General features: G+C 44.0%; 1 protein-coding gene across 1 annotated transcript; it reads right to left on the bottom strand.

Annotated features, from left to right (window-relative positions):
• Positions 1-9,567: 9,567 nt before the first annotated feature.
• On the bottom strand, positions 9,568-22,431 carry GSDMB (gasdermin B). The gene is given in 9 exon segments (XM_087854727.1): positions 9,568-14,393; positions 14,834-14,902; positions 15,119-15,402; positions 15,405-15,432; positions 15,471-15,619; positions 17,086-17,227; positions 17,800-18,129; positions 19,733-19,913; positions 22,181-22,431. Coding segments are annotated over 9 exon segments (1,566 nt in total). The 3' UTR covers positions 9,568-14,261.
• Positions 22,432-24,207: the final 1,776 nt, after the last annotated feature.

The following is a 24,207-nucleotide window of genomic DNA, read 5'->3' as shown; positions in this document are numbered from 1 at the left end:
AATTCCAGATGTTCTCTGGTATTTAGGAAGGCAGTTGGTTTTTGTATATTAACCTCATATCCTGTGATTTTACTGTAATCGTTTATTAATTCCAAGATATTTTTGTTGATTCTTTGGGATTTTCTTTTTTTAAAAAAAAGATTTATTTATTTGTGAGAGGAAGAGAGAAAAGGTGTGTGCATGCATGTGCATACATGTGTGCACGGGGAAAGGGCAGAGGGAAAGGGAGAGAGAATCCTAAGCAGACTCTGCGCTGAGCATGGAGCCTGATTCTGGGCTCCATCCCATAACCCCAAGATTACAACCAGAGTGGAAACCGACTGGAGTGGAAACCAAGATTCAGACACTCAACTGACTGCCCTACCCAGGCGCCCTGATTCTTTGGGGTTTTCTACAAAAACAATCATGTTATCTACGAACAAAGACAGTTTTGTTTCTTATTTCCCAGACTGTATATTTTTCACTTTCTTGTCTTGTCTTACTGCATAAACTAGAACTTCCAGTATGATATTGAATAGGAGTGGTAAGAGAGGACATCCTTGCCTTGCTCTGGATCTTAGACAGAAAGCATCCAGTTTCTCACCAGTAAGTATGATGTTAGCTATAGTTTTTTAGGGAGTCAAGGAAGTTCTACTCTATTCCTAGTTTGCTGAGAGTTTTTATCATGAATGGGTATTGGATTTTACCAAATGTTTTTTCTGTATTTATTGATGTAATCATATTATTTTTCTTCTTTAGCCTGTTGATAAGATGGATTGCATTAATTGATTTTCAAATGTTGAATAATCCTAGCATATTTAGAATAAATTCCTTTTGGTCATGGTGTATAATTATTTTTATACACTGTTGGATTTGATTTGCTAATCATCTGTTGAGGATTCGTGCTTTTATGTTCATGAGACATACTTGTCTGCAGTTTTCATTTCTTGTGATATCATCATCTGGTTTTAATAATAGATTTAGTATTAGCATTAACATTATAGATAATGTGAGTTAGTCAGGATCCTCTTAGGAGACAGAAAACACAAAATAATTTGAACAGGATGATATAAAGTATTAACTATAACAGGGGATTAGAATAGCAAGGAATTGGCTAGTAAGATATAAAGAGAACCCTAAAGAATGTAGGAATAGCAGATATAAAGAGCAGCTCCTGTCACTAGGACTGAGAGAGAGTGTTCAAGAATGAGCCACCATCTCCCAGAGCAGACATCCAGACCTTATTGAAGAAGCCACAACCATGGGTCACTGAATGGCAGAAGTCACTGATGCTGGAAATTCACTCTGTGTAACTTTCCAGAGATCCACCCTTTAGGGTGCCAAGGAAAGTTGTTCATGGGGTAATTTCTCACTCAACTACAAAACCACACAAGGAGGAGAGGTTGTTGCCAAAGCTGCTGGCCACCATGCACTGTGGGATATGAACACTGGAAATGTCTCAGGAACCTGCCAAGGCAACAGTCTAGAACCAGAAAGAAAATTCCTTTCCTCCTCTAATGTCTCTCCAGCATCATCTCTGACAAAACTTAATGCTGTGCCAGCTGGTGAAGGAAAACATTTACAAGACCTAGATCCATTTTCACAAAACAGACAAAAAAGATATATTTGGAGCTGAGAGGCAATAAATTAATAACTGAAATGGTGCAACCCTTTGACTATTTAGCTTCCATATGCACCTTTCTACATACCATTTAACACTTGTACACTGACAAAGAACTTTTATATTTCTACCTAAGAAGATACAGCTATCCATCATAAAAGTATTCACGATTTCCTAAAAATACAACAGCGCATAGTTCCAATAGTCATTGTTTCTATTGCTGGCTATATTAATTATTCCTCAAATTCATTCACAGTCCCGTTCTGTGTCCTAAGGACTGAATTGTAAAATTCACTTCCAACAACTTGAATATAAACTAAAAATCAGAGAGAAGAAAATAGGCAGTGAATTAAAATAACCATGATTATAACAAGCAAAGAGAAAATATGCAAAGCTACTTTGTTTCTGTAATTGGTCATAAGGTTGTAATTGTTATCTGTGGCTTCTTTAACTACTCTATTCCATCTTTTCTTGGCCTCAGCCAGAACTTCAGTTGCTCTGGGTTCTTTATTTGGTGGAATGACCAAAACCTTCATTCCCAAAGAGTATGGGTCCTCGTGTTCTGCCCTTCTTTATTATTGTTGTTGCTATGTAGTTTTCCATTAACCTTTAGTATTGGACAAGAAAGAACTAAGAAGCACCCCCAGAAAATCTCCTAGGTTCCAGAAACAGTTCTTCTTGCTGCTGTCACGTAGCAACTCAACTCTCTCTTGGTAATCAGGACCATCACTCCAGTAAGTTAATACACCACCTCCCTTTTTCCTGGCCTGTTCGTTCCATAGTATATGGAGCTTAAATATCCAGGTGGCAGTCTCATCTTCCAATTCAGGAAAGAACCATTGTTGTGTTTCCTGGTAGAAGCATTCCCCCACTTGAGGACAATGATCTCCAAACCAGTAGAGCTCAAAGTTGCCAGGATAGAAAGAAAAATTCTGCAAGTGGGTTACTAGGTATAATTTTGAGAGGGCCCACTCCTACTTCCATCTCTGATTTCTGGACTATTCTGGCTATGAAGGAGACAGCACTATATATATTTGTCTCTGATTCAAAGCATATACAGAACCCCTTTGTTTCAGGGTATTATCTCTCAACTGATACTGTAACTGAGATTTTGGTAAGCCATTTCACCTTTCAGTTATGCCAGTTGCTTCTGGGTGATGGGGTATGTGGTAAGACCATTTAATTCCATGGTTATGAGCCCATTGCTTCACTTCCTTTGCTTTGAAGTGAATTCCTTGATCAGACACAATGCCGTGTGGTGTGTCATGATGGTAGATAAGGCACCCTATGAGTCCACTGGAGCTGGCAGAAGCATTCTGAGCACAGGAGGCAAATCCACACCCAGAATTTGTGTCTGTTCCAGTAAGGATGAATCTCTGTTGTTTGGACAGTTTTACTCTGTCAATGTAAAAGGAATTAGTCACACAGGTTAATGAATATAATGTTGCCCTGAGATAGACTAATGCATTATTCTTTTTTTATTTTATAATAGCATGTCTCATTTTGAAACAGAATTTTATAAAAGTGAGAAACAGAATGTGAACATTTTAATGATTGAATCCTAAAGAGAAACTTCTGTCCCCTTACGAATTAAATGTCTCGGGGTGCCTGGAGCTCAGTCGGTTAAGTGTCCTCCGACTCTTGATTTTGGCTCAAGTCATGATCTCAGAGTCATTACATCTAGACCTGTGTTAGACCTCACCCTCGGCGGGGAGTCTGCTTGAGATTCTTTTTCTCTCTCCTTCTGCCACCCCCCCACCCCCACTCACTCTTTCTCTCTCTCAAATAGATAGATACATCTTTAAAAGAAAAAAAAGAATTAAATATCTCCTTCTTGAAGGTGGAACCACCACCAGAACCATCCTAGAGAGAGAGATGCCTAGGGAACCGAAGGGGGAAAGCTGCACGTGCTCCCGAAGAACGGCTGACACACACACAGCACACATAGAGCACGAGGCGCCAGGTACTCTCCGAAATGTTCTTGATGTAGTTATTCAGTAGTCCTCATGTTCGTCATAGTAGGTACATACTCATTCACATTTTATAGAGAGCAAGCAGAAGGACATAATTGTTAAGTAATTCGCCCAAAGTCACACAGCTAGTAAGTGGTAGAGCTGGCGTTGGAAGTCTCTAGAATCTAGGCTCTTAATTACTAGATCTTCTGTCTTTCTTTGCAAGTTTTATCTTCACAAGTAATAACTATTCCTAACATTTTGTATGAGCTCTTCAGATAAAGCAGTTTAATGAGAAAGTGTCCATTAGGCAAAGAAGATATGAACAAAATATAAATTTTAACCAGCCCCAGTGAGGGAAAATGAGCAGTACAGGTTAAAGGGAGAACTAGTGATGGTACTGAGTATGTAAGATTGCCACCTGCTGCTTCCTGATGGTGTGAGCTGTGACTTGACTTTCCTTCCCCAGCTCTTTTAGATAATCCCACAGAATATAGGCACTGCTCTTGAGTTTGTGAATTTCTTTTTTTCTGAGCCAGGACACTATTTTCTCCTTTTACATTTTGTTTTTCATGCTCCAGCGTCCTTTTACACTTTAGATTGTTGCCATATTTGCATCTTAACTGTGTTCATCCTTGGCAAGCTTTCCTTACCCCACAGCCCTTGCATGTGATAAATGTTTCTCGGGGCCCTTCTTGCCTTCCTCCTCCGGTTTCATAAGCTTCTTCAGTCCCTCGGAAGGAAGAATGTAGATAAACTGACAGATCAGTATGATTACCTTTAGCTCCATGAGTAGAAATAGTTTTACAGTAAAAAAAAAAACTTATCTCGAGAAAAAGAATTTTTAAGTTACAATAATGGATAAAACCACAAGATTGCCAGCTTTGTGCAGGTGTCAGTGTCTTAGAATGGAAATCATTGTCTTACCATAGGAGGCTTATTACTTCGCCAGTAACCCATTCCTCAGAACTGAAAATTCAGTAGCCAAGAAAGAACAAATCGTAGCTGGTAGGAAGTAATACAGCTTCAGACAGCCATGGAACAATAATGAATTATGTAGGTCCGAAAGCCCCTGAGGTTGCAGAAACACGACTGGTGCCAAAGTGTAGTTCCAGAGTGTCAGTGTTTTTTATGAAGACGGCTAGAAATGTGAGGTGGAGTTTGGATAAACAGATACCATGCTATCCCTTTGGATCCTCCCAGGGTAACACATTGATATCTGGTATCCGAATCCAGAAACAAATAGAGAGCAATGAAGGTGTTTGGAAAACAAAAGAGATAAGGAAACAGGAAGCAAAAAAAGAGAAAAAGTGGTTTTGACCACCAACCACTGATTAGAAGATGTTGCATAACAACTCAGAGGGTAGAGGAAGTTCACCTCAGTCCAAAGGAGTTTGAAGTCCGTTTCTTGCAGACATAGATCACACAGCTTTTGACCAAAAAACCTCTTGGACCCTCCCTCGTTTCTGTGGAAGTTTTCTGGAATGTAGGTCACATAGAAGAAAGTCAACCAAATTAAAGCGCAGAGGATGACTAAATCGAGGGTTGAGATGTGTGCAGGTGCTTCTCTCTTCCTTCCTTCTGACTGAACTCTGTTTGAGTCTAATATTCAACGGTCTTTAAAGCATCTTCCAAGACGTGTCTGTCCTGAATGACAGAAAACAAGTGAGGAAGAATCTGCAGTCTATAATGGAAGGACCCTGGCTTTCTGATTCTCGTCCTGACTCCCTCCGTTTCTAGTACATCTTTGGCAAAGACCATTTTCTCATCTCAGCTGTGGGGAAACTAATTCCAGTTTCAACCTGTCTTACAATATAACTTTATGTAGTCATATAATTTATAAGAAAGAACTTTGTAAACCATAAAACCAACAATTTCAAGGTTCTGTATTAGACTGTAGGACCTGTGATAGATAAAGAAGTGATTCTAGACAGCTAGGAATCCATGGCTTTCACCATAATGTGTATACATCAGTCAATAGTCTCATTTACTACAAGTACCACGCTCAATAGTCTCAGTCCCTGTCACCAGGGAGGGCACAGACTGGTGTCTGAGACAGATTAATACAGTACTGTTTGATTAAGTGCTATTGTAACCTCGATGGTGGCTTAGGACCCTCTCTCTGCCCCTTGAATATTTCAGTGGTAGACTTGAGGGAAGATTGCAGAAGGCAGATGGAGGAAGGGTTTACACTGCCCCAACACACACAAAGAGCTTCAAGTAGAACAGTGAACACCATTCTTTCTTTTTTTCCACCACTTTTATTGTCAATTATAATGTGCTTACAGAAATATGCATTACACGCAAAAGTATAGCTTAACAAATAATTATCAGATAAACATCTGAATTACCTACCACCCAAGTGAACACATCTAGCATCCTCGAAGCCCATCCCTTTCCCATGCACCTCCCCCTGATCATGTCCCTCCTCCAAAAAGGATGATTCATGATAATCATTTTCTTCCTTTTCTTGGACATTTACCACCAAAGTGTGGATTCCTAAATCATTGTCTTACCATAGGAGGCTTATTACTTCGCCAGTAACCCATTCCTCAGAACTGAAAATTCAGTAGCCAAGAAAGAACAAATCGTAGCTGGTAGGAAGTAATACAGCTTCAGACAGCCCTGACACAATAATGAATTATGTAGGTCCGAAAGCCCCTGAGGTTGCAGAAACACGACTGGTGCCAAAGTGTAGTTCCAGAGTGTCAGTGTTTTTTATGAAGACGGCTAGAAATGTGAGGTGGAGTTTGGATAAACAGATACCATGCTATCCCTTTGGATCCTCCCTATTTTTGAACATTCTGTGGAGAGAATCAAATACATTCTTTTATGCCTTGATTCTTTCTAAACATTAATCTCATACAGCGTTAGCTCATTTGTATCCATTGCTATATAGTATCCCATTATATAGATGTACAGTAATCCCCCACCATCTGTGAGGTATACATTCCAAGACCCCCAGCGAATGCTTGAAATTGTAGATAGTACCGAACGTATCCATTAGGATTTTTTTTTTAAAGATTTTATTTATTCGACAGAGATAGAGACAGCCAGCGAGAGAGGGAACACAAGCAGGGGGAGTGGGAGAGGAAGAAGCAGCCTCATAGCGGAAGAGCCTGATGTGGGGCTCGATCCCAGAACTCCAGGATCACGCCCTGAGCCGAAGGCAGACGCTTAACCGCTGTGCCACCCAGGCACCCCCCATTAGGATTTTCTTATTTATTTATTTATTTATTTATTTATTTATTTTTAATTTTTTAGGATTTTCTCTTTGAAAAAGTTCTGTAAAAGACTTGTCTATTTTTCTGTTGCGTTGTCTTTTTAAGTTGATTTTCACAAGCTCCTTATACTGGATACTGGATTCTATTGCTTTATGAGCTACATATGTTTTAAATATCTTTTCCCACTCTACGATTTATCTTTTCACCTCTTTATGATAACTTTTGGTGAAGATGAGTTTTTAATGTTAATATAAGTGTAGTTTTACCTTTCACATTTTGATCTAAAATCCACCTAGAATTAATTTTTATATATGCTGTGTGGTAGGGATCAAATTTCATTTATCCATGTGGTTACCCAATTGTCCTGGCACCATTTATTGAAAAATCTAGCCTTTCGCCACTAATCTGCAATATTTCTCTCATATATTAAATGTCCATTTATGCATGAAAATCTGTGAGCTGTCTCTTCTGTTTTTCTGTCCCTGCTCTAATGCTACACTAAAATTACACCTTTTATAATCCATCTTGATATCTGGTAGAGCAAGTTTTTCACCTCATTCTTCGAGAGTATCATAGCTCTTTTTGTTCCTTTCCACTTCTGTATTAAATTTTAGAATCAGCTTAAGTTATACACTCACACAGAACTGTTGAAATTTTGTTGGGATTGCATTGTATCCATAAATTAATTTGGTAAGTATTGACATTTTCACAATATTGTGTCTTATAATCCTTCAACATAGTATCTCTTATTTAAGTCTTCTCAGGTCTCTCAATAAGATTTTTTTTTTAAAGATTTTTACTTATGTATTTATTTGAGAGATAGAGATAGAGAGAGAGAGCACAAGGAGGGGGAGCGGCAGAGGGAGAGGGAGAGGGAGAAGCAGGCTCCCCACCCAGCAGGGAGCTCCACCCGGGGCTCAATTCCAGGACCCTGAGATCAGGACCTGAGCCGAAGGTAGACGCTTAACCAACTGAGCCACCCAGGTGCCCCTCTCAATTAGATATTTAAATTTAATGTGTTAGAACTCTTTAAGACCTTTTGTTAGATAGATTCCTAGGTATTTCATATTTTGGGTGCTATTACAATGAGTACTTTTCCAAATTTCATTTTTTTGTTGCTGATATATATAAGAATATGATTGTTTTGTGTATATTGATTTTAGCAAATTGCTAAGTTATTATTCACTTTAATGATTTATCTGTACATCCTTTTGGACTTTCTTTCTTTCTTTCTTTCTTTCTTTCTTTCTTTCTTTCTTTCTTTCTTTCTTTCTTTCTTTCTTTCTTTCTTTCTTCTTTTTTAAAGATTTTATTTATTTATTTGACAGAGAGAGAGACAGCCAGCGAGAAAGGGAACACAAGCAGGGGGGGGTGGGAGAGGAAGAAGCAGGCTCCCAGCGGAGGAGCCCAATATGGGGCTTGATTCCAGGACTCTGGGATCACACCCTGAGCTGAAGGCAGACGCTTAACGACTGAGCCACCCAGGCGCCCCCCTTTTGGACCTTTTTTTTTTTTTTAAGATTTTATTTATTTAGTTGACGGAGAGACAGCCAGTGAGAGAGGGAACACAAGCAGGGGGAGTGGGAGAGGAAGAAGCAGGCTCCTAGCTGAAGAGCCTGATGTGGGGCTCGATCCCATAACGCCAAAGGCAGACGCTCAACCGCTGTGCCACCCAGGCGCCCCCCTTTTGGACTTTCTATATACATATTAGATCACCTGCAAGTAATGCTATTTTCTTTTTTTTTTAAATCCCTATGTGTGTGTGTGTGTATAAAAATATATATATATATATTTTTTTTTTTACTTTACTTGCTAGACCTTCTGTACAATGTCAAATAGATGGTGAGAACAGACATCCTTTTCTTGTTTCTCATCTCAGAAAGAAAGCTTATAACATTTTACCATTAAATATGATGTTTATTACAGATATGTTTATCAGGTTAAGGAAATTCCCTTCTATTCCTAGTTTTCTAGGAATTTTTATCATGAATGGAAATCGAATTTTATCAAGTGCATTTTCCCTATCTATTGAGATTATCATGTTATTCTTCTTTCTTAAACTGTTAATGTGGTGAATTACATAAATTGATTTTTCAATATTAAACCAACCTTGAAATCCTAGATAATCTAACCTCGTCCTAACATTTTATCTTTTTTTTTTTTATTGTTTGATTTGGTTTGCTAATACATTTTTTATTTTTGCATGTAAAACTTATTTTGCATGGGTAAAACTGGCCTGCATTTTAATTTCTTTTGTTCTTGTTCCCTGGAAGGGTTTCTATAGATTGGAACTATTTATTCTTGAATGCTTAATTGAATTTACTGGAGAAACCATTAGATTTAGAATTTTCTTTGTGGGAAGGTATTTTACTATTGATATATTGTCCTTTGTGGTTATAGGATTTTTCATATTTTCTGTTTTTTCTTGGTTTAGTTTTATCAAATTATAGTTTCCTATGATAGTGCCCATTTCATCTAAAATCTCAAATTTATTGGTAAACGTTGTTCCTAATATTCTCTTATCTTGTTAATGCCTGCAGCATCTACAGGACTGTCCACTTTCTGTATGTGCTTACTTTTTTTTCCTTTTATCACTCTTGTCAGAGGTATGTCCACTTTATTAATCATTTCAAAGATCCAATATCTATCTTTATTGAACCTTTTTATTGTTTGATAAACTTGTGCTCTTATTTTCTTTCCTTTCATTTGTTTGGATTTATTTTGCCAGCTTTTTTTTTTTTTTTTTTTTTTTTTTTAGCTTCTTGACATACTTAACTTTTTATTTCCCCCCTTTGGTCTTTCTTCTTTTCTAACATGAATAATTAAAGTGACACATATTTTTACCTCTAAAAAATAGTTTAATCACACAAGTTTGATATATATATTTTTCTTATAGTTAAATACCCCCAAAATTCTAATTTTCATTAGGATTTCTCCCTTGACTCATGAGTTATTTACAAATGTGTGCCTTACTTTCCTAAGATATGGTGATATTTAGTAATGTTTTGTTATTGATTTCCATGTTGTTTTTATTGTGGTCAGAGAAGGTGCTATGTTTCAGTGTTTTGAAATACGTTGAAACTTATTTTATGTCTCAACATATGGACAATGTTTATAAATGTTCCAGGCATATATTCTACAGTTGTTGAGTACAGCTTTCTAAATATGTCCAGTATGGGTTTCCTGATTCACTTTTACCTCAATGATGTAACCTTTCAAGATTCCAGTTTAATATGGGAAAGATCTCCTTTAATTAGATTTCCCACCTGGGTGGGTTCTTGGCCTTGACTTCTGGATTCATCAATCCATAACGCTGGCCAAACTGAAGCCCCAGCTTGCCTGGATCTGCAAATCTCAGTCTCCTTCATATGGGACAAATTTGCATTAGTGTTCTAATACTTCATCTCCCTGGGTCTCCTTTTTACTTATATTTTGGCTTGAGCTTCTTGTCAACAATTTGATGCTTTTTATGAATGGTTTTAAATGATCTTATCCAGGGGCACCGCTCTGGCTCAGGCAGACGAGCATGCAACTCTTGATCTTGGGGTCATGAGTTCGAACCCCATCGTGGGTGTAGAGATTACTTAAATAAGTAGGACTTAAAAAAAATAAATTATCTTATCCAGCATTTTAAATTGTTTTCCATGGAAGAGCTACAGCAAATAATCTAACTTACTGGATTTAAACCCTGTTCTCCAGAAACAAGTTTGGTGTGACCATTCTTGAATGTTCTTCACCTATGTCATATCGAGAAGTTTTTACTACCTTACATAGTTTCAGCCTCTCTCTATCTTGCTTGTGCTTCTCTCCCTCCATTCTCTCTCCTTCCACTGTCCCTCTCCATCTAAGGAGCAAAATCAATAAATTCCTTGATTTATTTCCTACAAAGTAGTTTTCCCCCTTATCCAAGACATCCAACTCCATAGGATCGTATCTACCTCCAGCCGGCTTAACTAGCATTTCTGAAAAAGGTTTCTTTCCCAAAAAGGGTAACCACAGTGTGCTTAGAAGTCTCTAACTCGGCCTGGAGAGATATAGAAACTGTCAGAAATGGGTATTGCTAGGGGCGCCTGGGTGGCACAGCGGTTAAGCGTCTGCCTTCGCTCAGGGCGTGATCCTGGCGTTCTGGGATCGAGCCCCACATCAGGCTCCTCCGCTGGGAGCCTGCTTCTTCCTCTCCCACTCCCCCTGCTTGTGTCCCTCTCTCGCTGGCTGTCTCTGTCTCTGTCGAATAAATAAATAAAACCTTAAAAAAAAAGAAATGGGTATTGCTTAAGCTAAGAGTTCTGAAGAATAAGTAAGAGCGCAATCTCCATCTCTCCAAGCTCAAATGACGACTATCCCAACTGCCCCCTTTTCGAAGCCATCTCTATCACAGTTTCAGCTGCTGGAACAGGAAATTCTTTACAGACACATGCAGTTACTGTATTGAATTTCACATTGGAATCAGGGATGTGAGATGAGGGAAATCAGCAGATTAAATATGAACGTCAGGTTTTTGGTTCAGTTCAATCTCCCTTAGACGAGTAGTCCCTTGCTGAGACTCTGAGAGGACAGAACAAAAATTCTTAGTGACAACTGGTAGTTCTGAGGTGGAGCCAGCCTCATGAAATTCTGGGTATGAATCCCAAACTTCCCCCAACTCAAAGGTACTTCTGAAGAAAACAATTGTTTACAGAGCCCTAGCAAAGAAAAGTTAGATTTAAACCTTGTTCTCCAGAAACTTTCACATTAGTGAAACAGGCATATGTACTAATAATTTCAGTACAGTATGATGAATGCCATAGTAGAGATGTATTCAATGTGTTATGGGCCATATAGAAGTAAACCAATTCTTTGGGTAACTGGGATGACTACTGAAGAAGAGCTATTTGAACCGTAGCTTAACAGAAGGATAAGGTGGGGGGAAAGTAGGGACGCCTGGCTGGCTTAGTCAGAAGAGCATGCAACACTTGATCTCAGGGTCATGAGTTTGAGCCCCACATTGGGTATAGAGATTACTTTAAATAAATAAATACTTTTAAAATATTTTCAATATAAATAAATAAATAAGCATATCATTGTACAAGTGACAGCATGTTCAAATAAAAGGCCAACAGTTTGGTGTGACTGTCCCCTTCCCTCTCCCTTAAATTCTGATTCCAATGTCAGAGGTAAGAGGGGACTACCCTGTTATCTTTCACTACATACTTTCATAAGTACCCTAAATTTTTTTTAATAACATTCTTCCTACTTTGTAGTTCTTGTTCAATGTCTGTTCTTCCCAATTTTCTTCCTTAGTACTGGGACGTCAATAAATACTATCTAAAATTAATAACTCAAGAACAAATATAAGAATATCATTTTAATTGTAATAAAAACTAAAACTAAATAATAACAAAAACTTAAGTTTAGTGACTATCTAAAGAAAGTGGGACTATGTTATAGGGTAAAGGGATTTGAGAGGAAATTTTTATTTAATTTTGTATATTCTTCTGTTTTGTTCAAGTGTGTTTTCATGTGTATGCAATGTTTTTAAATTAAAATTCTTATTGAGGTAAAAAAAAAACAAAAACAAAACCTTACAGTAACATGAAGGTAGAAACAAACTTAAAGTGCCCAAATCCTAAATGTATGGCTTATTAAATTTGTATACATGTGGACACCCACATAAGCACTATCCCGATCAAGTTATAAAATATTTCCAATGCCCCAGAAGATTCCCTCATGCCCCTTCCAAGCCAATACCGCCCCCACTATTCTGACTTCTACCACTGTCATTTAGTTTTGCTCGGTTTTCACTTCATTTACATGGAATTATTCACTATGTACTTTTTAAAAAATTTTTTATTGATGTATAATATAGTGAAGTATACTGATCTTAAATGACAGTACAGTGAATCTTTATATATTTCCAGCACCCCAGAAGATTCCCTCTTGCCTCTTCTCAGTTAAGACTATTCCACTAAGATAACCACTATTTTGAGTTCTACCACCAATGCTTAGTTTTCCTGCTCTTGAGCCTCATATAATGGAATCGTACAGTACTGTGGTGGCCATGGAGAATTTTCTTCAGGAGAACCTGCTGCAGGAAGCACCGTTGACTAAGAACCCCCACCTGCTGCCTTGTAGATCTCCCTCCTGAGATCGAGCTTCCCTGGACTGCTTCCAGCCAAAGGCCGAGCATGGGGGTGGGTACTAGGGCCTGGCCACTCCCGCCTGATGGGGACTCCTCCAGTAGACCACCCTGGCTCAGGTCTGAGCAAAGGGACTCTCAGAAGTGCCCTGCAGTCTGAGACTCTTCCTACTCAATCCTTCCCTCCTTCTCCCTTCAGGGGTTTTAGATCTGCATCGAAGGCTTTCCATTCCTGCTCCCTCTCTCTTTATTCTTCCCAGGCTCTTCCCTTAAGACTTTTGCACATCCAATTCTACTTTGGCACCTGCTTCTCAGAGGACTCAAACATAAATACGTTCTTTTGTGTCTGGATTTATTTGCTCAGCACTGAGTCTGTGAAAGTCATCCATACTGTTATGTGGAGCAGTAATTTGTTCTCTTGCATAAATACGCCACAATATATGTACCCATCCTAACGTTGTTGGACATTTGAGTAGCGTTCAGCTTGGGGCTCTTGGGCTCATGTTTTTGTATATGCATGTCTTGTGGAGACAATGCACTCCTTTCTCTTGGGTATGTGCCTAGGAGGTGGAGTGGCTCATAGGCACGTGTTTAGCTTTCAAAGATACCGTCAAACAATTTTCTAAAGCAGTTCACTCCCCACAGCATTTATGAGAATTCCTGTTGCATATAATATTTTTACCAATCTAGAAGAAAAAACAACTCTAGTACCAAAGATAGAAATCAAATTTGTTATATCATCCTAGCTTCATGTTTAAATTACCATTTTAGATGCTGCTTCACAGGAAGACTGTTAACGTAGCCCCAAAATGTTAACAGTGGTTATATTAGAGGAAGAAGGGAGATCACCTTTGACTTTGAGAAATATTTGAAATACTTTACGACAAGCATATATTTCTTTTACTTTTAATTACCTTGTCTTAAAAAATATTAAAGAGAAAAAGTTCATAATGAGAGAACAACAGTCTCCTCCCACACTCCCCGCTCCCCTCAGGCCCACACCTCCCAGCTTGAATGCCTTTAATTACCTTCTAGTTTCCAAAGATGTGTCAGAATTTCTTATCTGCTGCCTCATTCTCTTTACCACTGTGCGTTTACATCTATCGCTTTACTTTATTTAGTGAGGTTTCAAGAGGGAGAGAAAATATGACCAATCTGCCATTTTTAGTCAGAAGCCCATGCATACAATCCAGGCTGATTTTTGGACTTTATCATGTAGGGAAAGCGATGTATTGAAGAATCGTTGGCTCTTTGTTATAAAGACACCGTGCTAGTGACTGGGGGTGGGAGGACGGGGATGGCCTGGGAGGGGAGCACCCAGAGGTTTGAGGGGAGAATGGTTCGAGGGCTAACATGTGGTTAGGAAGGCACTAGGTCAGCTTCTCACCCAGCTGCAGCAGGATGGAGAGAGCAACATGGAGGACACAGAGGAGCCGCGCGTCAGGGTCCCGGCCCACACCCTGGGGCTGCTCGCTCCAGTTCTGCTCCAGGACAGATCCCACCTGGAAGGAAACACACCACACTGTAAAGCTAGGAACAAGGAAACATGCCAGAAATGGCAAATACTTGGCCACCCTTCTTAGTCCTGGGCCGTGGCAGATGCAGTAATCCATTACGGCACTTCCTCCTGCAGATCCTGGAAAGCCTCATATTCTCAACGTAGTGACAGGCACTGCTAATCAATGTTGGCACTGCCATCCTGGGGCTAACAGTTTTCCGCCCTCCATCTCTAGCCCATAGGCTAGCAACAGTCTAGAAAGCCCAGCCCCAAGTTGTCTTAGAAACCAAGTGTTCCAGGGAGTTGCCACAGACCAGCTGAATGGATGTGAGTTGACAGAGAGCTGTGAAGTAGGGAGGACTGTACCCTGGGACTGCTGAGTCCCTTGCGAGCACGGGCATTCACTTCCACTGGGACCCTGGCCCTCAGCCCTGGCTGTCTTACCGGGTCCTTCAACCGGGGCAGGGTCCCCTTCCCTAGGGCCTCAGCTCCAAGACACTGCTCCTCTGCTCCTCAGACAGCTCTGGGGGCAAAAAAGAGGGTGAAGAGGGTGGCTGGCAGAGAGGGGCAGCACACAGTGGGACAGGGCTTCAGTGTCTCATCAGACCTGGGACCAGCAGCAGAAGGAGGTTCCAGAGGGCCCCTGGCAGTGACAGATGAGAGTTATCCCAAGCAGGCTCCTGCTGTGGTTCCTGCTTCCCTCTCAGCCTGCAGGACGTCAGTCTATGCCAGCAGGTGGAGGGGGCATCCCCCAGTCCCTGGCCTGGGGAAAATGGCCAGGTTCTCAAATGTGAAGGTCTCTCTTGCATAAAATGTAAAAGGCAATGTGCGCCCCCTTCGTCCTAGGATTTGAATCCCCACAGACCCCTCTGCTTGGCAATTCCTCCACACCAGCGTACAGTCACATCCCTCCCCACCAATCAAAGCCTCTGGGATACCCAGGATGGAGTCGGTCTGTGCCTTTACCAAGAACCCAGCAGCCTTAAAAAGGCTACTTATGGGAAGACCTGTTAGACCATCTATAGGTCACCAGAGATCAGGACCTCGAACACCGAGGGCCAGGAAACGGGGAGGTGAGCACCAGTCCTGCTCTAGCGGAGAGCGGCAAGTGCGCTCTGAGGCAGCTTAGCACATCTCTTTGTTCCTTCTCACCCAGACCCTAGAGGCCTCTCACCATGTCCTGCTCCTTCTCCTTCATGTTTCTGAAATCCTCTCAACTCAAGGACTTCCCTGTAGAGACAGCAATTAAGATCTCGACTTACCCTTGGGGCGCCTGGGCGGCTCAGTCAGTTAAGCGGCTGCTTTTGACTCAGGTCATGATCTCGAGGTCCTGGGATTGAGACCTTCGTCAGGCTCCCTGCTCAGCACAAAGTCTGCTTCTTCTTCTCTCTCTGCTGCTCCCCTGTTCATGCTCTCTCTCTCTCAAATCTTAAAAAAAAAAAAAAGAAAAAAAAAAAAAAAAGAACTCGACCTACCCAGCCAACAAGCTCCATTATTAACAAGGACCCTGTAGACCCCATTCTTCAAGAGACCACTTTTCTGTCTCTTTCCTTCTTCTAATCTTTTCCTGAAGCATCCTTCTTCCCAGACACCCACCATCATTGCCTCCCGCTAACCTCACCTCCATCTTCCCAGCTCACCCCCAGTCTAGTACCAACCCCAAATTCTTCTCCGTCTCCAAGAAATCAAAACTTATTTAGTCCTTGCCATTCAACGTGCATGCTGCAGCTTCTGCAAGTTTCTTGAATTTTCTGCCACATCTAGACCTCTCTCTACCCCTTCCCAAGGCCTCTTAAGCAGTACAGCTCTTTGGGGATCCAGGAGAAGACTCTGAAATTCCAGAGGAAGCCACATTCAGAATCACAGGGATCTTCTAGTCTAACCCACTCATGTGAAAGTCAGGATAACCAAGGCTCAGAGGCTACAGAGCGTGAGTGGCAGAGCCGCTAGACCCTGAATCTCTCCGACTGCCAGGTCCAGTGATCTTTTCACAGCCAGTGCTATGCGAGACCTGGACATTAATTCAATCGTGCTTCCCAGGCCTCTCAGCCTTCTTTAAGGGCTGAGACCCCAGGACCCGGCATACTGACCTACACAAAGTAAGTCAAAGTTGTCAGAGCCTGGAAACCCTAGGCCAACATGCAATCCAACCTGTTTCTGCAACAGACAGGGTTTTTTCCTGCCCATACCTCGGTTTCCACCCCTAAGTGCCCCCTATTCCATTCTCAACCCTAAAAACCCGATAATTCTGGGCCATTTGTTATCCTCTTTTAAAAAACAGTACCCTTACCCATTCTGGAATGATGAACAGAAGGCCTAGAAGCCACTCACCTTCCGGAAAGGATTTTTGTTGCCCAAGAAACAAATATCTAAACTAGTGCCAGAGCGAGAGAACCAGTTCTCAGAAAGACAAGTTCTTTCTCTGTCTCAGTAAGTTCCTCTTTCATGTCTCTCCCCAATCCTCATACCCTGCCCCTCACCAAAACAAAAAATGAAAACAAACTCAGGAAGAGCTAGGCATTAACACCTCTAGCCAGGGAAGGATTAGTGTCATGAATCCTGGGTGTCTGACCAAGGAGCCTCAGTCCTCCTACCCAGCTCTGAACCCTCCCCCTTCCCTGGAACTACCCTCCACCTTCAAGCTCACCAGGGCCCTTCCAGGCTGACGCAGAGCCTGGCTGAACCTAGCCCCACCTACCCTGCCCCCACCAGGCCTTGCTTACTCATTCTCCCCATGTTGGGGAAGATGAGCTGCTTTACTCAATAGCCCCGGACCCCTTTAGGGGGTTGGTCACTGACCTGTGGCGCTAGGAAAAAAGAGCTCATATTGATTAATCCCTAGGTGCTTTGCATGATTATCTTGCCAGATCTCCTAAACAATCCCCTTTTACAGATGAGAGAACTGACGCTCAAAACAGATTAGCAGGGGCGCCTGGGTGGCTCAATGGGATGAGCATCTGACTTTGGCTCAGGTCAGGATCCCAGGGTCCTGGGGTGGCGGGCAGTTGGGCCCCCTGCTCAGCAGGGAATCTGTTCCTCCCTTTCTCTCTGCCCCTCCCCCTACTCATGTGCCCTCTCTCTCTCCCTCTTTCTCTGTCAAATAAATAAAATCTAAAAAAAAAAAAAAAAAAAAAAGGATCAGTAGGTAAGCCAGTTTCACAGCTAAAATAGTAGCAGAGCTGAAATATGAACCCGTATCTGACCCCCAAACTCATGCTGTTTCCACTGCTGAGTCAATAAATGTTTATGGAGGACCTTTTTATTCCAGGCACTGTGGCTCCTGCCTTCCTGTCTCTCAGAAAGGGAGGCAGACAATAAGCAAAAAATCCCCATGTAATTATGAACCGTGAGAAACGCTGAGAAGCAAATGAAAACAGGGCATCACAGGAGAGTAACAGCGGAGGGACTTAGCAATGCCACACGCACTTTCTTGGGCCGAGAAGAGAAGGCCTAAAAAGGCCAAGGAGCCGTTGAGATTGCTCAGGGAGGTCTGGAAGAAGAGCTAAGAGCCTGGGGTCTGGGCTGGCATCCCCTGACCTGGGGCGGGTGGGCCAAGGCTTGCTTCTCTCACAGACCCCGCCTCCCAGGGTCCCAGCCTCGTGTGCATCCAGCCCACAGTGTACACTGCCGTTCCCGTGCCAGGGCCCCTTCCGTGCCGTCTCCAGAGTCTCTGCCACCAGATACAGGTCTGCTCTCGTTCTCCGGATCGCTTGCCACAAAGCAGGTAGTCTTCCCCTCAGCTTCCTGGAGGGAGTGGAGGGGGAGGATTAGAACTCAGGATCCCAGGAACCCCACCAGCCAGTGACATTTCTCCCTCTCCATCAGCTAGTTCCTATTTGAGACTGAGGGTCTCTGACGCTGGAAACCCAAGGGACATGGCACCCCAGCATAGTTCACTGTCCCCTCGGTGGGGGCAAGGAGGTGGGAAGTGGGAAGGGAACTCATTTGCATCTATAGAAGATTGTGTGCCAGCACGAGGTGCTTCCCACATCATTTCACTGCCCTCTCACCACAATCCTACCATGTAGGCAGAATTGCACCCATTTCTCATTTGGAAATTGAGACAGGCATAGAGACAGGTTGTGAATGGTCCAGGGTCACACAGCTACTAAGTGTAGAGTTGGAATTCAGACCCTAGTCTGTATGAGTCCAAAGCATGGGCCCTTCCCATGGCACTGAGACAGGCATCTTCCCAGGTCCTAACGCCCACTTCTCTGAGATGGGGCTCCAACTGGGACCTGGCCACACTGTCCACAGCCTTGGGCTCCAGAAGACACCTTTGATTCCATGAGGATATAAAAATAGCCTGATGGAACATCATCCAAATTTGCACCCGAAAGACCCTCGAGGAGACCTGCATCCTTGCCTCTGCTAACCCCTCTACCTAATAGCCTCCCCCCAGGTCTATATATACACCACAGAGCCTCATTCTAGCAACAACAGGCATTCTAGAAAAAACTCAGCTCCCTTAGAAAAACTCCAAAGGCCCCTCAGCAGCAACACTATGGTAGGGAGGGGTCGTTCAAAGGCCCAGTAAAACTTCAGTGTCTTTCACTTTTTAACTAAACAGGGAGCACAAAAGGCATTGCGCACTGCAGGAGGGCTAGCCCTGGGGCAAGGCTGCGTCCCCTCCCCCGAGCTGCCCCACACTTTCCGACAACTTCAGCACGGAAAGAAAACACCCACGCCAACAACAAAATCCCTGCTGAGGGGGAAGGCTGGTGATGTCCCCGTAAGTCCCTGGAAGCACCATGTCCTCCGCCATCAGAACCTCTGAGACACTTGTTAGCGCCACCCTGGCGGGGCGGGTGGTGGCGCTTTCTGTGCGGTGAACGTTCTGCGCAGGGTGCCTTGATTTCACTGCACTTCGCTCCGGCTGTCTGGCTGTCTTACTGAGCACCGACCGCGCGCAGGGGATAAACGCAGAGAGGTTAGTAAAGCCAGTCCCGCCCAGTGGCGAGCGGTTCCTACTCGACGGAGGGGGCATAGCTCCCACAAGGCCGACTGAGGCTGCACAAAACCCAGATGTGGGCATCTCACAAGGAGAGCAAAGCAGAGTGGCCTCTTGAAACCAGCAGGCTGGGTCCAAGTCAGAAGAATCAATCACCCTGGAGGGTAGCGGGATGCGAGTGAGTTGGGGGTCTCAGAAGGTTTCCTGGAGGCTGATCCAGGAAGAACTTCCTGGAAGGGGAAGAGAAGGGCAGGCCTGAGTGAGGAGCGGGCTCGGGGAGTGTTGGGAAGGGGCATGAGGGGCTGCACCAGCCAGGATACCTCCCCCTCAGATGCCCTCAGTGCCCAAAATGGGCCTTCCCCCTCTTCCTCCCCATGCTGCCCAACTCCAGCCTCCCCATGCTCAAGGGAATCCAGATATTGCTGGGGTATCCGGGTCTCCAATATCTTGACTCTCTGCTTGTGGGACCCGTGGAAGGCCCCTGCGATTGTTAATTCTTTGGGTAACTTCACTGTCAACATTCCCTTTGAGTCTGCCATGTCCAGAAGTTGGGAACTCAGCCTTTGGAGTTCTCTGGAAAGGGAAGGGTAAAGGTCATGCTGCCAGGCTGAGTGCCCTTCTCTCAGACCTCCCAGATGTGAGCCTACAGAGGGGGAAGAGCTTCTACTGCTGGGGGGGGGGGGGGTGCAGGGCTGGATCTCCATAGCAAAATGCATTTTGGAACTGGTGGAACCGTGGCAGAACTGGCAAGAGCGCCTCATATCAGTCCTACATGTGTGACCCTAACGTCCGGGCCCATCTGTTTCTTGAGCCATGTGAAAGTCTGCACGTACTTTGTCCAAGAGGAAAGAAAAATGAAACCTTATGCACAAAAACAGGATAGTACGGAGAAGGGTGAAAAAAGACTAATTTTACAGGAGAGAAACTTGATAAACACCACATCCGCCAGGTGACCAAGGTCAATACCAGCAGCGATAAGTCATGTTGACAGCACGTCCCCTTGCTGCGATGCAGTGCGAATGGCACTTTACCTCCATGGTCTCCCTCCCCAAACCCATTACCTCAGTCGAGCCGTGAGAAAAAAAAACATCAAGCAAATTCCAACAGACAAGCATCCTACAATATGCCTGACCGGTACTCCCCAAAACTGTCAAGGTCATCAAAAATAAGGGCAGCCTGAGAAATTGTCAGAGCCAAGAGAAGCCTCGGGAGATAAGATAACTAAAGGTAATGTAGTATCGTGGATGAGATCTTGGAACAGAAAAAGGATATTAGGTAAGAACCAAGATAATCAGAGTGAAGTATGTGGACTTCAGTTAACAGGAAAACAAAACAAAACAAAACAAAACAAAACAAAACAAAACAAAATAAAACCCAATGCATACTTTAACCATACCTTCAGCGCCATAGAGTGAAAAAAAATAAAAAATCCATTTGAAAAGGAAGCAGGCCAAGTTGCTGAAAATCAAATCAAATTACCAATCCACTTCATTTGTAAGTTTTGTTTGTTTAAGTTTGGTTTCACCTCTGCCTCTGAATTTTTTATGCAAACAGACAGACTTTCCCTTAAAGGAAGTTAACCAAGTCGGATTTTTTTTCTATTTAACGCTTTGCCCTGTCCCTGGAGAGTAATATGATAATGGCAAAACACCCTAATCCTAGTTTAAAGTTTTTTTTCTGTTTTCAATGAACTGGTCATTTAGCAAACTGTTTTTTTGAGAACCAGCTTTTAGTAAATTCGCTCTTGGCAGTTTGCTTCTCAGAGAATGAACTCAAGAGTCTTTGAAAAATGATAATCTTGCAATTTGCCTGAAGCCCCTTGCTTGCTTAACGAAACTCCACTTGTGGAAAGGCCCACCGCCTCCAGGTAACCTGGGCCCTGCTCCTGGCCACAGAACGGCGGTGCCCGGCACGTGGCAGGTGTTCTAAAACTGGACAGTGGTACTGTTTAGGTTCTTTCCTGTGTCTCGGGGAGACCTAGATGGGCTGTAGCAAAGACATCTGAGCCGGAAAAGTCCTCACCCTGAGGTGCGAGAAAGGAGTCTCCCGGTGAGGGTTCAACAGCACTTACCCTGGGGCTTCTGAAATCCAAAAAACTGAATGCGGAGGCAGGGGCATGGAATGGACTCCTCTATAAATCCCGCAAGCCCTTAGGGAGTTCTGGTCACCTGCTCAGTCACGACCTCCGGGGAACAGCAGGGCTAACAGCCAAAAACAGAACGACGGGGCTGGACTTCGACTGGAGGCTCCTTCTGCACAGCCGCTGTGATAAATGATTTACCTAACCTAGCCCACCTGATTTTTGCAACAGTCTTCTCGAGTTGGCAGATGAGGAAACAGACTTAGAGGGAGAAAGCAACTTGTCCAGCGGTCAGCGAGCTGGTAAGAGGCAGAGCCAGGCTTAGAAACCAGGTGCCCTCGGCTCTAAGGCCTGCGTCCTTTCTTAACCACTAAGCAAACTGCCTCCGTTTATTTATCTGTCTAAATCATAAACATAGCAACACACCAGAAGACCTCAGCTAATTTAAAAGTGAATTATTTACAAAGGGAAAACATGAGAAAGGAAGACAATTTAGGAATAATTTCCAATAAAAATAAATGTCCACTTCCCCCGTTCCTTTTCTCCCCACGCATTTTCGTGTGTGTGCATTGTCTTTTGTGCATTTTTTTCAAGTTTTTATTTAAATTCCAACATCTTTTGTGCATCTCTTAAACTGAGGCGTATGGACACGTGCATACAGGCTCTAGTACATAAAATTGTTTGTTGACTGCCTGCAGTGGAGAGCTGACAGCGTGGTACAGCAGGAGTGGGCGAAGTGTCCGGGCTGGCCATCTCTTACCCCCTCATACTGACCTTGGGGCCCTGAGCCAGCATATCGAACAGCCCTTCACCCTCCCTTCTCTCCAGTACATCCTCCAGGGTGAGGTCTGGCCCGTGGTACTGGTGTCCCCAGAAATTTCTCTTCCCCCTCACCAGAGAGCAGCGGTGAAATCTGTCAGCATCAAGGATTCTTCTGACAGCAATCATATCCCCTCCAACATCCACCTCTTAGACCACAACTCTCGTGATTTCCTCAGATATGCTGGGCATTGTGCCTTGACCAACTGGAGAAAAAGAAGCCAATATCATTTTGGGAGAGGGGGATATTGGTTCAGGTTTTTAAATCTACCTTTGGCAGCCTGGGGTCAATGAAGATCCAAAAGTTCTAGAACAATGAGGACTTGGAATTATTTGCCTTCCCCGTTTCTGGAAGGTAAGGTGTTCACTACACACTAAGGAGGGTGACCATTGCAAATGCTAGATTCCCTTCTGTCCTTTATAGAACCTTTCCGGAGGAAAGATGGAGCAGTGATTACCCCAAATGGAAAGGAGAGTGAGACCTAATTTCTGCATCTCCCATGGCCGAGTTGCCCCTTTGCTCAGAGGGGCCTGAGGGATAGGAAGGCAAGCCCACCATCTTCCAGCCAGAGCCCCCCCCCCCCCGCCGGTGTTGATGAAAAGAGGACCCAGGAAGAGATGAGGGGCATGGCCGCCAGACCTCGGTTGCCAACCCCAATGAGTACTTCTGGGACTCCCTCCCTTGCTGTATTCTGCAAGGCAGTGGGATGGGTGCTCCTACCAACCACTTCCCAATGAGACAGTGGTAAGTCGGCCTCAGAAGGAAACAAGAGAGAAAGGATGGAGTGTAAGAGTGGCTTGGGGGTGGGTGCCCTGCATACCCCCCCCCACTCCCATGGTCCTGTCTCCTCAGTTACTGGTCAGCCTCTGAAGGGTCCCCTTATTCTGGGTAAAATAAAATGAATCCCAAAACCCTACCTGGGGCATCTCCCCCACCCACTCTCCCCTTCACCCACTCCTGGTCTACAGTTGGCCCTTGTACCTCTCTAGCTCCCCTGCGGGACCCTCCATAGGTCTGTTACCAGGGCAACCTGACACATGCAGCTGGTCCATCCCTGTTTCTACTCAGAGCAGCTCTTCGTCCCCACCACACGGGACCCTTCAGGTGCTCCTACCTCCAAATCCTTCTCTCTCTCTCTCTTTTATTTATTTATTTGAGAGAGAGAGAAGCAAAGGGAGAGGGAGAGAGAGAATCCCAAGCAGACTCCCTGCTCAGTGCGGAGCCTGACTCAGGGTTCAATCTCACAACCCTGAGATTGTGACCTGAGCCAAAATCAAGAGTCAGATGCTTAACTGACTGAGCCCCCCAGGTGCCCTGACAAATCCTTCTCTTTCTCTCCCCTTCCGGCCCTCTGCGACTCCTTCCTCTGGAGATGTTTCCCTTTCTTCAGGCTCCTCTGCTTTCCTCCTGGGGCCAGGACTCCCCTCACAAGCTTTCTGGGCTCCGCCTCCCCATCCTACCTCTGACCACCTTCCTCTAAGTTCCTTCCAGCTGGCCCAGGCACCCATGCTCGCCTCTCCGGCCCTGCCCCCATCTCGGTGGCCAGCTCTCAGCTCACTCCCAGCCCAGGAATTCTTCCGGGTGCCCAGAAAGACGGTGCCTAGGACCCCCAGGCCCATCCCAGGGGCCACGCACCTCAGTGGCTCACCAGGCATGGCAGCTGTGAGAATCCGCTCTGTAAGATCTCTGCACGGGTGCTGGCCACTGTGTGGCAGGGAGCCCCAGGAAGGGAACTGAAAGAACTGGAAAGCTGGGCAGGGCTGGGGGCCCCACCTCTCAGGCCTTCAGATAAGCCACATTCTGGCTGGGCCGGAGGTAGGCAAGTCCAGAGGTAAGAAACGCTTCCCTCTTCTTGGACTCAGGGAGCAGGTCAGAGAGATATCTGTATATTCACCCGGTCCGTCTTTGAGGTGAGTGTGGGCCAGAGAACGGGGCGGAAGGGGCCATCCTGGGCCGTGCCACCCAAA

This window comes from Ursus americanus, chromosome 23 (assembly GCF_024610735.1).
Source record: "Ursus americanus isolate L20-20 chromosome 23, mUrsAme1.1.p, whole genome shotgun sequence".
Taxonomy (NCBI): Eukaryota; Metazoa; Chordata; class Mammalia; order Carnivora; family Ursidae; genus Ursus; species Ursus americanus.
Note: the sequence above shows the minus strand (reverse complement) of the source record. Positions and strands in the feature narration are given on the sequence as shown.